Genomic DNA, 13,581 nt, shown 5'->3' on the forward strand with positions numbered 1-13,581 from the left:
CTCACATAATTTTCATTTGATCTAGAAGCATTTTAAAGCAGTGACTCAGAACCTTTTTTTCACATCAAAGAAATTAAGATGTGATGTCTTTTCTGATAATAGATAGAATTATCAGAATAGAACACATATGATTTCACTGTACTGTTAGATTCCCAGGGAGCAAAATAGACAAGTGAATTGAAATTACATTTAAACAAATGTATCCATCAGATCTGTTATCTATACCATTTATTGGGACATGGCAGGTACACCCTGGACAAGTCGCCAGCGTATCACAGATCTATCATAAAGAGACAAACATCCAGTAAGGCTCACATTCATACCTACCATCAATCACCATAGGAAACCCATCATGTGAGATAGGTAAATGAGCCAAGTAAAGTGGGGACATCAGGGATTAAGTCGGGTCACACATTATCTCCCACGGAGTCATGCATTGGCAACACTTACATAACAATATTTTGGTGGTGGAAAGCACTTCAGCTCAGCTTATCTTTTCCTGTCCTTGGACCTGCAGTGAAGTGCTGTCGCTTAAAAGTGTGTCATGCAAAGATTGTTACGAATAGTGTGTCAGATGAAAAGACCATTTACCATTTAAGAAAAGGAATAAGAAAGAAATGAATTACCTAAAGCTTATAAATTACACATTACTGTGCAGGGTCATTTCCCTTTCTTTACATGCTAGATACCAATGAATGTACCAGCCCCTTATCCATAACCTCCCTCCTCATATAATCAGATGACACTGCAATTCTGGCTCCACTTTAGAGACAACAACTCCAAATTGAATGAGCACAGCACTGTTGCCCACATCACAAGAATAATCACATCCTCCTCAATGTCAGTAAAACCAAAAAAATGGTTTTGGGCTGCACCACCTCCCCGCCCACCACAGACCTTTCCTTGGCTTTAGGAAGCTTCAACCTGACCTGGAGCCAAGAAAGTTTTCTATTAAGTTATATTCTGAAGTTCATTGTAAAGTCGATCAGACACATTATTCTCTGGACATACTGACAGTTCTGTGCTCCCATATGTCAAACTGTAACATATACCCAAAACACAGTTGAAAAAATATGAGCCACAGTTAGATTTTTATAAGGGACTTTACTCAATAATATGTACTGAAAACAGTGTTCATAAAATCCTTGAATAAAACATGTATTCAAATTTTTCAGCTCTTTTAGACAGGAGACAAATAAAATAAGGCAGCACGATCTTTTCTGATATGATGACCTGCTGTCCTAAACAACACCTACAGCTGACAAGCTACAGATACACACAAGCTGTAGGCCGGCTCCTTGGTCCCGTATCCCCATTCCTTTCTTTCAATCAATCTCCTGTTAATGTGCATTCATCGGGTTAGTAAGGGATGAAAAGTTGCAGCAGTTAAAGCACCAGCATGTGTAATATCCTTCCTGGCATGGAGATGAAGTTAACCTCCCTTCTATTTAACCTTACAAAGGGTTCCAGTAGCAGCTCATGATTACAACATTTTTAAAAACACAGGGTGAGCTGAGAAAAGTGCAACAACACAGTATCATGAATATTTGAATCCGTACTCTCATTAAAAGCATCAGAGCTGCAACCTCCACGATGCCTCTTATTCCTCCTCTGTACAAAGTCCACGTTTCTTAAAAAGCCTCCGATTAAATAGTTGAATAGTTATCTAATCCTTATTGCAATTTTCAATGATGGTATCATTATGGCAGTAGTTTCACATGGTTTTGGTATTTCTCCCAGTTCTTTTCTTTCTTTGTATTAAAAACAGTCCTGAGAATCAATGGTCTTTACAATACGTCCAGTTGTGTTTTACCCATTGGATTTTCTTCCAGTCACCTCAAAGTCGTCCTATGTGGTTGGACTGAACCATCACAACTCGTGTGTGGTTCCTGTTGTTTTTTCCAGTAGATGACTTCCCCAGGCAGTGCTGTCTGCACCAGTTTGATCTATGAGGGTTTCTTTGGGCAGACACTGCCCCCCAAACCAATGGTTATAATGTTCCTTTCATCCAGTTGTTTATTATTTTCTTTATTCCATCTTGTATCCACCTGTGCATCTTCATGTCCTCAAGACTGATCATGTGTCAGTAATATCTGTTGAGGCTCTGAGTGACTGTGCTGATGTCAGGTTGTCCGTTCATCCAGATCTCTCGGAGAATCCTTTCCCGCTGTTCTAGCCGCTGGGCTCGGTCCAACTCTGGGGGTGTGCACACACACACACACACACACACACACACAAACACACGCAGAAAGAGGGCGGGGTGTTAAAATACACCCACACACTGTCTATTCTCATAAATGTTAAATGTAAATATGAGAAGACTTTCTATTGTAGAGAATCAATATATCTGACTTTTGTTTTCCTAGAAAAAAACAGAGCACCTAGAATTTTCAAATGTGTGAGTTATCTGGAACAGTCACTGGAGGATCTAGGATTTATAAATCAGGGGCCATATCAGCTCCAGAGCTTTGAGCAAAGAGAAACGTCATTGAATATATTCTGATTTCATTTGATATGTGTTTGCTCCTGTCTGATTTGTTTGTGTGTGAGCAAGAAGCAAAAACTACTGACTGGATTTCCAAGAAACTTGGGATGGGACATCTTTCGCTATCTAACATTGTGGAACAGAGCATTTTTTGCATGGATCTTGATGGAAAATAATCAAGCATGTTAAGTGGACTAAGATCTACGAGTGTAGCTTGATTGAGTTGAGACACTGTGCTCTATAACATTCTAGTTCTGGCTGGGATCACACAAGAACTGTTTCAATTTGTTAAACCTGTGTATCAATATAATTATCATTTGATGATAAGATTCTATTCCCGAATCATAGTAAGATAAGAGAATACTTTATTAGTCCCATAGTGGGGACATTTCCAATGTGCAACATGACAGCAGCAAGAGGGCAACAAAAATATCAAGCAATACTTATAATGTGAGCAGAGTAAAAAATGAATGTATACAGTGTAGACAGAATATGTAAAGTGTGAACATATGTTTGTTGCACATAAGCCATTGAATTTGACACACAGAACTGGGAGCACAGCCGATTGCACATTCTTACTGCAGCAGGAGGGAAGGACCTGTGATACCGTGCCTTGGTGCAATCTGGGTGTATGTCATTGTGTTTGCGTGTGTACCCTCAGCCGATGTGAACATGCTTGCATGAAGCAGAGCTCTCTCAAAGCGTCTGCGTCGTCGTGCCGACGGGTCAGACGGGTCGTCCCAGTCCTCTGACTCACTGTCCCCCACAGGCCCGGCCCCTCCAGACGCAACAACAGCAGTGCTCTCTGGATTACTGACGCCGGGCTGATGGCGGGGACAGCTGTGATGGTGGTGGTGACGGTGATGGTGCCTGCTCCTGTGGCGATGGTGAGGGTTGTTACTGTTTCCGTAGTTACAGTCTGCTCGACAATGTATCTGGAAGACGATGGCACAGAGTGTGACAAGGAGGCCGGCACACACACCACCCAGAAACACCAGGGCTGTCCGCTCAGGTTGGTCTGAGAGAGAGAGAGAGAGAGAGAGAGAGAGAGAGAGAGAGAGAGAGAGAGAGAGAGAGAGAGAGAGAGAGAGAGAGAGAGAGAGAGAGAGAGAGAGAGAGAGAGAGACAGAGAGAGAGAGAGAGAGATAGAGATAGGGAGAGATACATTCACAGTTTTGTACCAAACACATATTATGATCCTCTATATACAGAGACTGTCAATCAACTAATCAACTGTCACTTCAGCAAATGATGCATGACTTTGGGGGCCCCATAGCCACCAGGGGGCCCCCAAAATCATGCATCATTTGCTGAAGTGACAGTTGATTGACAGTCTCTGTATATAGAGGATCATAATATCTCTGTTCTTTCCATGTCCTGTTGTTGGAAATCCCTCATTCCCTCACACCTGATCTCCACATCTCATCTCACTCTGCTGCTTTCTCTCAGATTGTCACTGTTTCATCCGTCTGCTACCTGCTCCCTGCTCACCTGCTGCTGACCTAGCGTTGTTTGCCTGTTTCCATTCATTTACATCATCCATCAAACAGCCTTTTTACATGTCAATATAGAAAATGTACATGTCTACATAGAACAAATGTAGACAGTACAGAACTCAGCTGACTGACTTTTAACCGGGGCAAATAGAAAGAAAAACATCAACCTGGTTTTAGCCTCTTTACACTGGCTTCCATTAGAATTGCTATTAACAATGTCTTTGTCATAACAGTTTTTCTGATTGTGTACCTACCTGCAATGAAAGTGTAAGCTGCCATTAGGTTGCTAAGCAGTGCCATCTCCTGGGAGACCATCAGATTCGGGCTTGTTGTTATTGGAGCGCTCATGATTGACTGTGTTGTGTTCTCTGGCAAAGGTCAGTGTGGTTCCTTCCTCATGTCTCCCCTGGACTGTGGGTTTGAGCTGTGGAGGGAGGAGAACAGTAGTGAGGAGCGATAAAGAGATAGAAGGAGAGAAAAGGGTAGAGGACGGTGAAAAGTGAAAGGCACAAACATGATATGTCATCCTGAAATCCAAAACTTACACATATAGTAGAGTAAAACACTTGGATGTACAGTAGAATTATGATAAAGTTGTCTTTCATTATAATGTGTTGTGTAAATTAATGTGTTTGTGTTAACAACGTGGACAAAGTCCTGATTTAGAATCCTGTAACAAAACCAAAACACAGAGATCATGTAAATAAAATATATCCTTTTTAATGATTTTTGAAGCTCAAAGTTATCTATGTGTCGTTAAGATACAGATGCTTCTACTGAATGTTGTATGTTCATGTAGAAAATGTATCACAAATCATTTGTCTTTATCAGTGAATGAAACATGTCTCATACAGAGCTGAGATGAGATGATAACAGAGTACTCTTGCCCCTTGGTCTTTACATCACTCTTCACTTTGCCTTCTTCATAAACATGTCTGAGCAGTCATCGGCTTCACAGGTTAGAAGAATCACAGCCATGAGCCATTTGGAAATAAAAACGAGGGAACAAAATGAGATTGAAAAACGAGATTTGATTTACTGACAAAAAGATCAGAGTGACAGGATTAAGATTTTATGACTTTCTGGCAGTTTAGTTGGTTCAACAACTAATAAGTGTATCTGTAATTCCTCAATGGCTCCTCTCAATCACATTCTGTGTTTAAGTGAGGTCCACACCTTTTCATTTGAATCTAAACGCATTAGAGAACTCCCTAAAGTTCTTGCATAGCAGGATGTAATTGTAACATGTAGGAATGCTCCACTAGGTGGCAACAAATAGCTATCAGCCAAATTACACAATTTGTTAAACTGTAAACAAACACAAATGCATGTGCATAAACATCTACACATCTACGCAGTGCTGAGTATTGTTTAGACATGTAGACTCACAACCAGACTCTTAGTTGTAATGGAACTACCCCATACATTTCCAAAATTATGGCCTTATTATAGGTGTGTGTGTGTGCATGTGTGTGTGTGTGTGTGTGTGTGTGTGTGTGTGTGTTTGTGTTTGTGTGTTTATATACATAACTACTCAGTATGTTAGAGTCCAGATTGTCTGGGAGGAGAGAGTATAGAGAACCATTCACAGTGACATGCAACTAATTAAACTAACAGAGCTGATATCCTGGAGAAGATCCATGAATAGTCCTGTGAAAGGAGAGGAGGATTGTGACAGAGAGCAAGGAAAGAGATGAGTCTCTGCTGGGTCTGATGTTAGTGCTTAACTTGTGTCTCACCTGATCTGCTTAACCCATCACTCAGCAGTCTAATAAGAGTCACACAGGAAGTGGTCTCATCAGGGTGTTATCCTATAGATGCCTGAGGGTTTTTCAAATGTTGCTTTTAATATTTAAAGGCAGGAACATTTTAATTGAGAAAAAAGCTACAAATATATTTAAAGCTAAAAAGGTATATCTGCTATGTTTATATAACAATTCTTAGATTTTATCTATTGGTTGATTACCAGACAGTGTTATCTCTTTGGCCATTTAAAAACAATAAAAACTCTCTGAGACACATTGACGGTTGAAACACAACCGTCAAATGCCACCCCCCCTGATCGGGATCCACACAAAACTGTAATGGATTTTGTGGTTATCTGTCCAACAATGTTTGTGGAAGGAAATTTCTTTAGGAGTTAACAAATGTCGTTGCTTGAACTGCTCTAAATGTTTAGAAATATACAAACTCTAATAGAAAGTGACTTACAGTACTGTGTGTGTTCATTATGACGCTGCATCTAACGCTTGGTGCATAATGAGGTTTGACGGAAGACTGCTTCAGGAATAAAGCTGTCTTCATCAGCTAATAAAAGCTCCATCCTGGATAATGCTGATTAACAACCATCACTTACTGTAGCTACAGTGTTGTGTAACAGTGCAAGATGAGAGCTGGTGAGTGTTGGTAATTTCGCTTACTGGGCTCAGCAACACTGAAATCCTGCAAACATCTTCAGTTCCTATGCATTTTTAAAGACAGATGAAAATCTGCAACTTAAATCATTTCTATTCTCTTAAGTAGAGCTAAGTAATATCTTCACTTACAGCAGAGGTGACACTTCACTGAACTGTGCTTAAAGCATGACTCTTGAATTTCCCCAAAAATGGTAAAGCCTCTCGGCGATACACAACATAACTGCCAGTGTCCACCAACATTCCTTTGTGTTGTCGTCCAAAATGTATGAATCTCTTCTTCCAAATAAAATAAGATATGTTTATCCTATCATGTTTCAGACCCAGAGTGGAGAAGGGTTGAACAGGTTTTGTAGAACTGTTTCCATGAATGTGATTTAATTTCCCAGCTGACAACTTAAAATACATCTCAGTGAGTGTGTTCATGAGCTTTTCCCCCATTACCCCTTTTAAAAGTACTTTCTTTCCATGCTGTGAACGGATCAGGTCCAGTCTACATCCAGTACATGGTCAAACGTTACACAATCCGCTCTGCTTCGGCCAATCGGCTCGTTGCTACCTCACTGCGAGCTAAACACTACTGTTTTCTGTCCTGGCTCCTAAATGGTGGAATGAGCTCCCTATCAACATCCGAACTTCAGAAAGCGAACACATCTTCCACCGCAAACTAAAAACATACCTTGAATAAAAAAGAAATTAAAAAAAAATACTAACCATGTTTGAAACTAATAATTTAGTAGCACTTAAATGGCAATTACTTATAGCACTCTTTAGTTTTGCTTTATTTTTGAAGAAATTGTACTTTCTAGATTCTTGTTGTTCTTGGATTGTACCCTTGGGGTTAATACACTTATTGTAAGTCGCTTTGGATAAAAGCCTCAGCTAAATGAAATGTAATGTAATGTAATAATGAGTGTAAACTTCACTTCGTGAAGACAGACCAGACTTCATGAAAAAAAAGTATATGTGTACCTTAAACTCATCTAAAAAAGACTTCAGGGGTTAAAATCTAAAATGGGGGAAAAAAACAACTGCACACTGTACTCTCACAATGACGCTGTAGAGACATGGTAACAGTTCAAACTTCAACAGATAAAAAATGGATGATGCTCTCAAAGAACATCCAAGAGAACTGGCCTAAATTTTGACGACACTCTCAGCAGTAAAAAGTTAAGGTGCAGTAAAAACCACAGACTGTAAATAAAGATGGACGACACGTCTCCACTTCCTCCCTCTACAGGAAGCCAATATACTGTATATCCCTGATATGAACACTACTTTCCATTATTTTCTAATTAAAATTAAAACCAAACTTATCAGAACACGAATACTTGAACACACAATAAGAAATGTACCAAAAATGACAGAAACTATATTTAAGAGAAAAGTATTTGATGTGTACTTTGACTTTATTTTGGTCTATGTCCAATCCACTAACGTGGAGGAGGTGGGATTTATGAACACCAGGTGGCGATCAAGACATCTTTGCATACAGTCTATGGTAAAAACTGAAATCACACTGAAGAACAAGGCATCACATTTCAGAAAGCATGCAACTCATAATGAAAAACACAGTTTCATCTCAGACTGACACGTTGCTCAGCATTAAAAACACACCTCAGGCCCGTAATTATGTTACACAACAGTGAAAAAGCGATGCATCAACACAACACGTGCACGGGGAAAGAACATGGCTACAGCTCACATGACATCGCACTGCAACACAACACATCCAAACATAACCCAAGCTCCAAGCACTTTCTAAATTCACTGGCTGTCAGGGTCATTTAGGGATGTTGTGTGTAGACGCTGCAGGACGCGGCCGCCCTTCTCTCCTCTGCTCTCCCGCTCACTGCCTCTTTTCAGATTTTAGATCATGCCGCTGAATTCAGCTTTTCATTCTATTTATTTTGTCTTTTTAAAATGAAAGCTGCTCAGATGGATCAATCATGTTTCATGATGTACCTGCATACAAATAGAGATCATGTGTCTCAACAGGTCGGTGCAGAGAAATAAACCTGCCAGGGTTTACTGTCAGGCAGCCGAGCGTCACAGTTATTCAATGACATTAGTCTGAGACAGTTGGATCCAGCTCATTACAGCCAATCACCTGCTTCAACAGTCAGGACCACAGGAGCTGTTTACACTGATGACACATGACCGGATCTCACCCAGTTTATTTCACTCTGTCTTTTGACTGATATTCTAGTGAATGGGGTTAGTGTCAGAGTGAGTGGATATATTTGTACCAGTTGGTGCACAGCAAGGTGAGCTGTTTCTTTAGCTGCCTTTATGCTAAGCTAAGCTAAGCTCATGAGCTGCAGCTTATATTTATTGCACACATCGATATCATCTAACTCTCACACACTGTAGCTTTAAGCCATTGCCTCATAATGTCACTTTTTTTGAATCAAGGTTATGTTTTCCATGGTGGGGGATGAGGTAGGAATCAGGGTATACCAGATATTATATCAGTTTCTTTAACATTGAGAGGTAAAGGGTGATTTTTCAACTTGTTAACTCATTTCCCAGGGAATAATTCATGGGTCTTAACAGGGAAAATAAGGCATATTTCGAAAACTGATATCAATGCACGTGTGCTATTTGGAGCAGATGTTGGGCTTTGGCGGAAGTATAAGTTCTACCATTTTTTTTAGGATTTAAACGACACAAAACAAGGATAGGATGAGGTTCGTCACTTGATGGACAATTCATCCATCCATCCATTATATAATTCCACTTGACCTGGAGGGGTCTCGGGTCTTCCAATCCCAGTTGACAAACACTCTCACATTCATACTTATGGTCAATCTAGACTCTCACATGAACCTAACCTCAGTCTGCCTTTCATCGGACCGTGCAAAGAAGCCATGATGCCTGGAGAAAACCCAGTAAAACCCAGGGAGAACACGCAAACTCCACACAGAGAGATTCCGGCTGAATTTAAGCCATTTAAACCATTTAAACCCTGTTGCTTTGAGGTGACAGTGTTTACCTCTTTATTACCGTGCAGCATTGACAATTCCGGCAGAATTTAAAAGAAAGGAAAAGTATGGACTCTTAACCTGCAAGCCTCTTTTTGGATCATAGTATCACCCTGTGTGGCACAATCACAACTCCAGACAGAAGACACAACACGTCAACAGTGAAACTGTTGCAGAGACACAGATCCTCCTCTCAGTTCTCTCTGTGATCGTTCACTCAGGTCAAATTATCATGTGGAACGTCACAATAGCTCATTGTTTTTTTGGTTAAGAAGAATATTTGGTTCCTTTTGCCTTTTTCAGCTCAGCTCACAGTGTACATCAGCGAACACACAGACGCACGCACACACAAACACGCTCCACATGTGCTCATCACACTTTAAACATGTTTCTCCTTGTGTGTGTGTGCGTGTGATGCTAATGCAATGGGACACTGTCCTTTCTTTCCTCTGCTGCGCTCTGACTAACTATCTTAACCTGGAGAGAGAGTAGAGAGAGAGGAGGTACAAAAATAAGGAAAGAAGAAAAGAGACACAAGGAATAAGAGAAATAGAACGTAAAGATAGATGAAGCAGGAAAGAGTGATACGTGGACGAACAAGACCAACTAAGAAAAGACTTGTAAAGACTCCAGTCAATGGTCATCATCATCATCATCATCATCATCATCATCATCATCATCATCATCATCATCATCATCATCATCATCATCATCATCCTCATCATCATCATCAACATCATCATCATCATCATCATCGTCATGTATATATGCAAACAAAATGTTTATACTTACATTTCATTGATGCAAGATCCCATCTGGAGTGTCTTCCTCATCTCCTCATCTTCCTCTTCCTCACCACCCCTCAACTCTTCTCCCCCTCTCCTTCCCCCTCTTCCTCCTGTTTTCCTCCTCCTTCTATTCTGCTCTCTGCACTTCTCCACACTGTTCCCCTCTATACTCACGGCTCTCTACCCAATTCAACTGCCTCCTCTCCTCTCCTTCCCTCCTCTCCTTCCCTCCTCTCCCCTCCTCTCCCCTCCCCTCCCCTCCTCTCCTCTCCTCTCCTCTCCTCTCCTCTCCTCTCCTCTCCTCTCCTCTCCTCTCCTCTCCTCTCCTCTCCTCTCACGCTAACACCATAATTATATGTATAAATCTTCTTCCCCCGGTTGTTGGAGTCAGTGTGGACAAGCCATCGCCTCCTCTTCACTTTCTTACACAGATACAAACTAAAATCTTCAGTCATTCTCTTTCTTTCGCCTCAGTTGTCTTTCTCTCTTTGGGGCAGCAGCAGCAGCAGCAGGAGGAGGAGGGACCATGCTCCCAATGTTTTTCAGCGTGGAGTTTGCAGTTATTCCATTTGAGTTTGCTCCAGGGTATTTTCCAGAAAGAGGGACAGAGGCCGGGTCCTGGAGGGAGCAGAAATATGACATGAGCGACCCTGACAGGTCGACTTAACCTCACTCCTCTATCTTTGCCAAACATCAGCTTACCTTCCTTATTTTATATTTCCCTCTCTCTCTCTCTCTCTCTCTCTCTCTCTCTCTCTCTCTCCCTCAACCCCACACGCACACAACACACACACACACACACTCTCAGCATTCACAAACAGACTCTTCCAGGTTTCTCTCTTTCATGCAGAACCTTAGCTTGAGGGAGGAGAGAGAAAAGAGGAAGAGAGGCAGGGACACATTGACAGGAAAGCAAACTGTCAAAACATGTCAAACCTTCAAACCTCTCACGTAAAAATATAAATTATTTACTAAAGAAAAAACACATGTGCCCACAAGTAGGTAGAGCACATTAAATGAAATGAAACATATACAGATGAAACCAGTATTTTACTTTTTAAAAGTAAAAACATCTTAAATGTGCTTTACCCTTAACACACGATAAAAACATCTTATATCTGGTGTGCTGTACGTTGAATGTTGTATGTACTTTACTGTATGTGATAGGCTGTATGTTGTATGCTGTTTGTTGTATGTTGTATGTTGTATGTTGTATGTTGTATGTTGTATGTTGTAATGTGCTTTACTGGATGTTGTATTTGGTATAATAACATGGTATGTTGTATGCAGTGTTGTGCATGAACAAACGCAAAAGAACGCGTTCATTGAACACATTCACTTTTATAAGAACGATGAACTGAACGCAACTCAATGACAAATAATGAATTTGAACGGTGAACACGTTCATATTGTAGCGTCCTCGCGTACAGACGACAGGAAACTTCTCCCTTATGTTTAACTTTATTACAGTTTTTCACAATTGTTAACACACAAAAAGCGAAAATTCGGCACAATTTGCACAACCTTCACTTCATGTACCAATCACTCGACCCAATTTGGCACTACTTCACACTCCCTTATCTGCATTATACTCTGACTTTCATTCTTTACACTCTGATGTCAATTACACATCACATTGTTGTCAAAACACTACACACAATGTCCAGTTGTTGCACACACTTCTCAAGTAAAATCTCAAAGCATCAACCTACAACACACAAATACTCAAATCTCTAAACATTCAGGTCTGTTGAGCAATTTCACCGCATTTATACAGCCGAACAGGAGACTGAAATTGTAGATATGGTTCGTGAGAACAACTCAATCACACTCAGACAAATAAAAACTAGGAACCTGGCTGACCATGCTACATTTAGAAACGTCCAGACCGTCAGCCTCTCTACATTGGGCCGTATTCTTCATAGGACTGCCATGCGGATGAAACAAGTGTACCTGTCATCCAATATTGTTCCTTTTCAACAGTGTCTCACTGTAGGCCACTGTGTTGACCTCTCTGTGTCCATACACTAACTTGCATTCTCATGCTGTCTGTGTCAGCTGATCCAGGAGCATGACACAGCTCATGTGTTGTACCAGTACATCTTTATTGATGAGGTGGGACTCAACCTGTTGAAGAGGAGGCGAAGGGGCAGAGACCTCAATGGCCAGCGGGCCATTGTTGAGGCCCCAAGCCAGCGTGGTGGGAACATCACAATGTGTGCTGCACTGCTCCAGGCCATGGAGGAGGCCTGTGGCGACGTAGGTGTCGACGACTGTCAGCATTTTGTGTGTGAAGTTTTCAGTTGTCTGTGTGCAGTTTTGAGAAACCCTTTATTGTTTTGAAAAACGTGTGTTAACAATTGTGAATAACTGTAATTTTTGTGAAGAGGGGGGGGGGGGTTGAGCAGGCCGGTTTACAATACTGTACTGTTCTCTATGTGTACAGAAATAAACCTTTTTATGCTGCATATTTGTGTGCTGTTTTATGTTTGACTATGAAAAAAGTGGGCCTACACTGAGACATTTTAAAAAAGGAGAAATGGCTCATTCTCCAGAGTCACTGTCATTCATATGGTGTGTTCCATTTTGATGATTGTGTTTTCAATTTTGCACTTCAGTGTGCTGTAAATGCTTGGTAGTGTGCAAGCAAATGCTTAGTTGTGTGTACTCAATGAATGGTATGTGTGTGTCAATTGAAAATATGGCTGTGTGTACCAAATGAAAACACGAGTTCCATTTTGTGAACAGGTAAGAGATTTGATATCAAAGAGTCATCCTGCAAAGGGAGTGTCAGGTTTAGCATTTTGTGTGTGAGGTTTTCAGTTTTCTGTGTGCAGTTTTGAGAAAGCCGTTATTGTTTTGAAAAACGGGTGTTAACAATTGTGAAAAACTGTAAAGTCCAGCGAACAAGACCCACTTCTTGTTCGTAACTCCGACACTCCTATCATCCACCACTGTATTCTTCACTCCCCTTCCTCATTTAACCATTGATACGCCAACTCATCAGCCAATGAGAGCCTGCCATCCCACAAAACCCTACAGCCATTGGCCTAGAACTGTCACGTGCCCCACCCCTACCTGTTCACTGACCCTAAGGACATTTCAATTCTTTCTCCTCAGGAGAGACGCTGTCTAAATCGAATGCTTTCACCATGTCATTGCTCAGTGCCCGTAAAATGTCCGGCTGTCAAATATATGTAGTAAAGTAGAAAAATATTTTTTCTGAAGTGTTTATCAAAAGCAGCATAAAATGACACAAACACACACACAATAATTTGTCTATCTTCTCAACGTGCTTAGTTCCTGATGGCAACCAGCAGGCGGTGTGGCCTAGTTGGTAGAGTGTTCGGTCTCCATTAAGAAGAACTTGGGTTCAAACCTCACACTTTCTCATCTTCAAAATGGCATTATATT

At 41.0% G+C, this 13,581-nt stretch overlaps 1 protein-coding gene across 1 annotated transcript; it reads right to left on the bottom strand.

Moving 5' to 3' along the window:
- Positions 1-126: 126 nt before the first annotated feature.
- Positions 127-10,312, bottom strand: eva1a (eva-1 homolog A (C. elegans)). Its single transcript, XM_062387274.1, has 4 exons — positions 10,172-10,312; positions 4,236-4,405; positions 3,141-3,503; positions 127-2,196 (listed from the first exon to the last, which is right to left on the bottom strand). The coding sequence occupies exons 2-4, from the start codon at positions 4,327-4,329 to the stop codon at positions 2,084-2,086; spliced, it is 570 nt and encodes a 189-aa protein (XP_062243258.1). The 5' UTR covers positions 4,330-4,405; positions 10,172-10,312; the 3' UTR covers positions 127-2,083.
- Between the last annotated feature and the right edge of the window lie 3,269 nt (positions 10,313-13,581).

Source organism: Platichthys flesus, chromosome 1 (assembly GCF_949316205.1).
Source record: "Platichthys flesus chromosome 1, fPlaFle2.1, whole genome shotgun sequence".
Lineage (NCBI taxonomy): Eukaryota > Metazoa > Chordata > Actinopteri > Pleuronectiformes > Pleuronectidae > Platichthys > Platichthys flesus.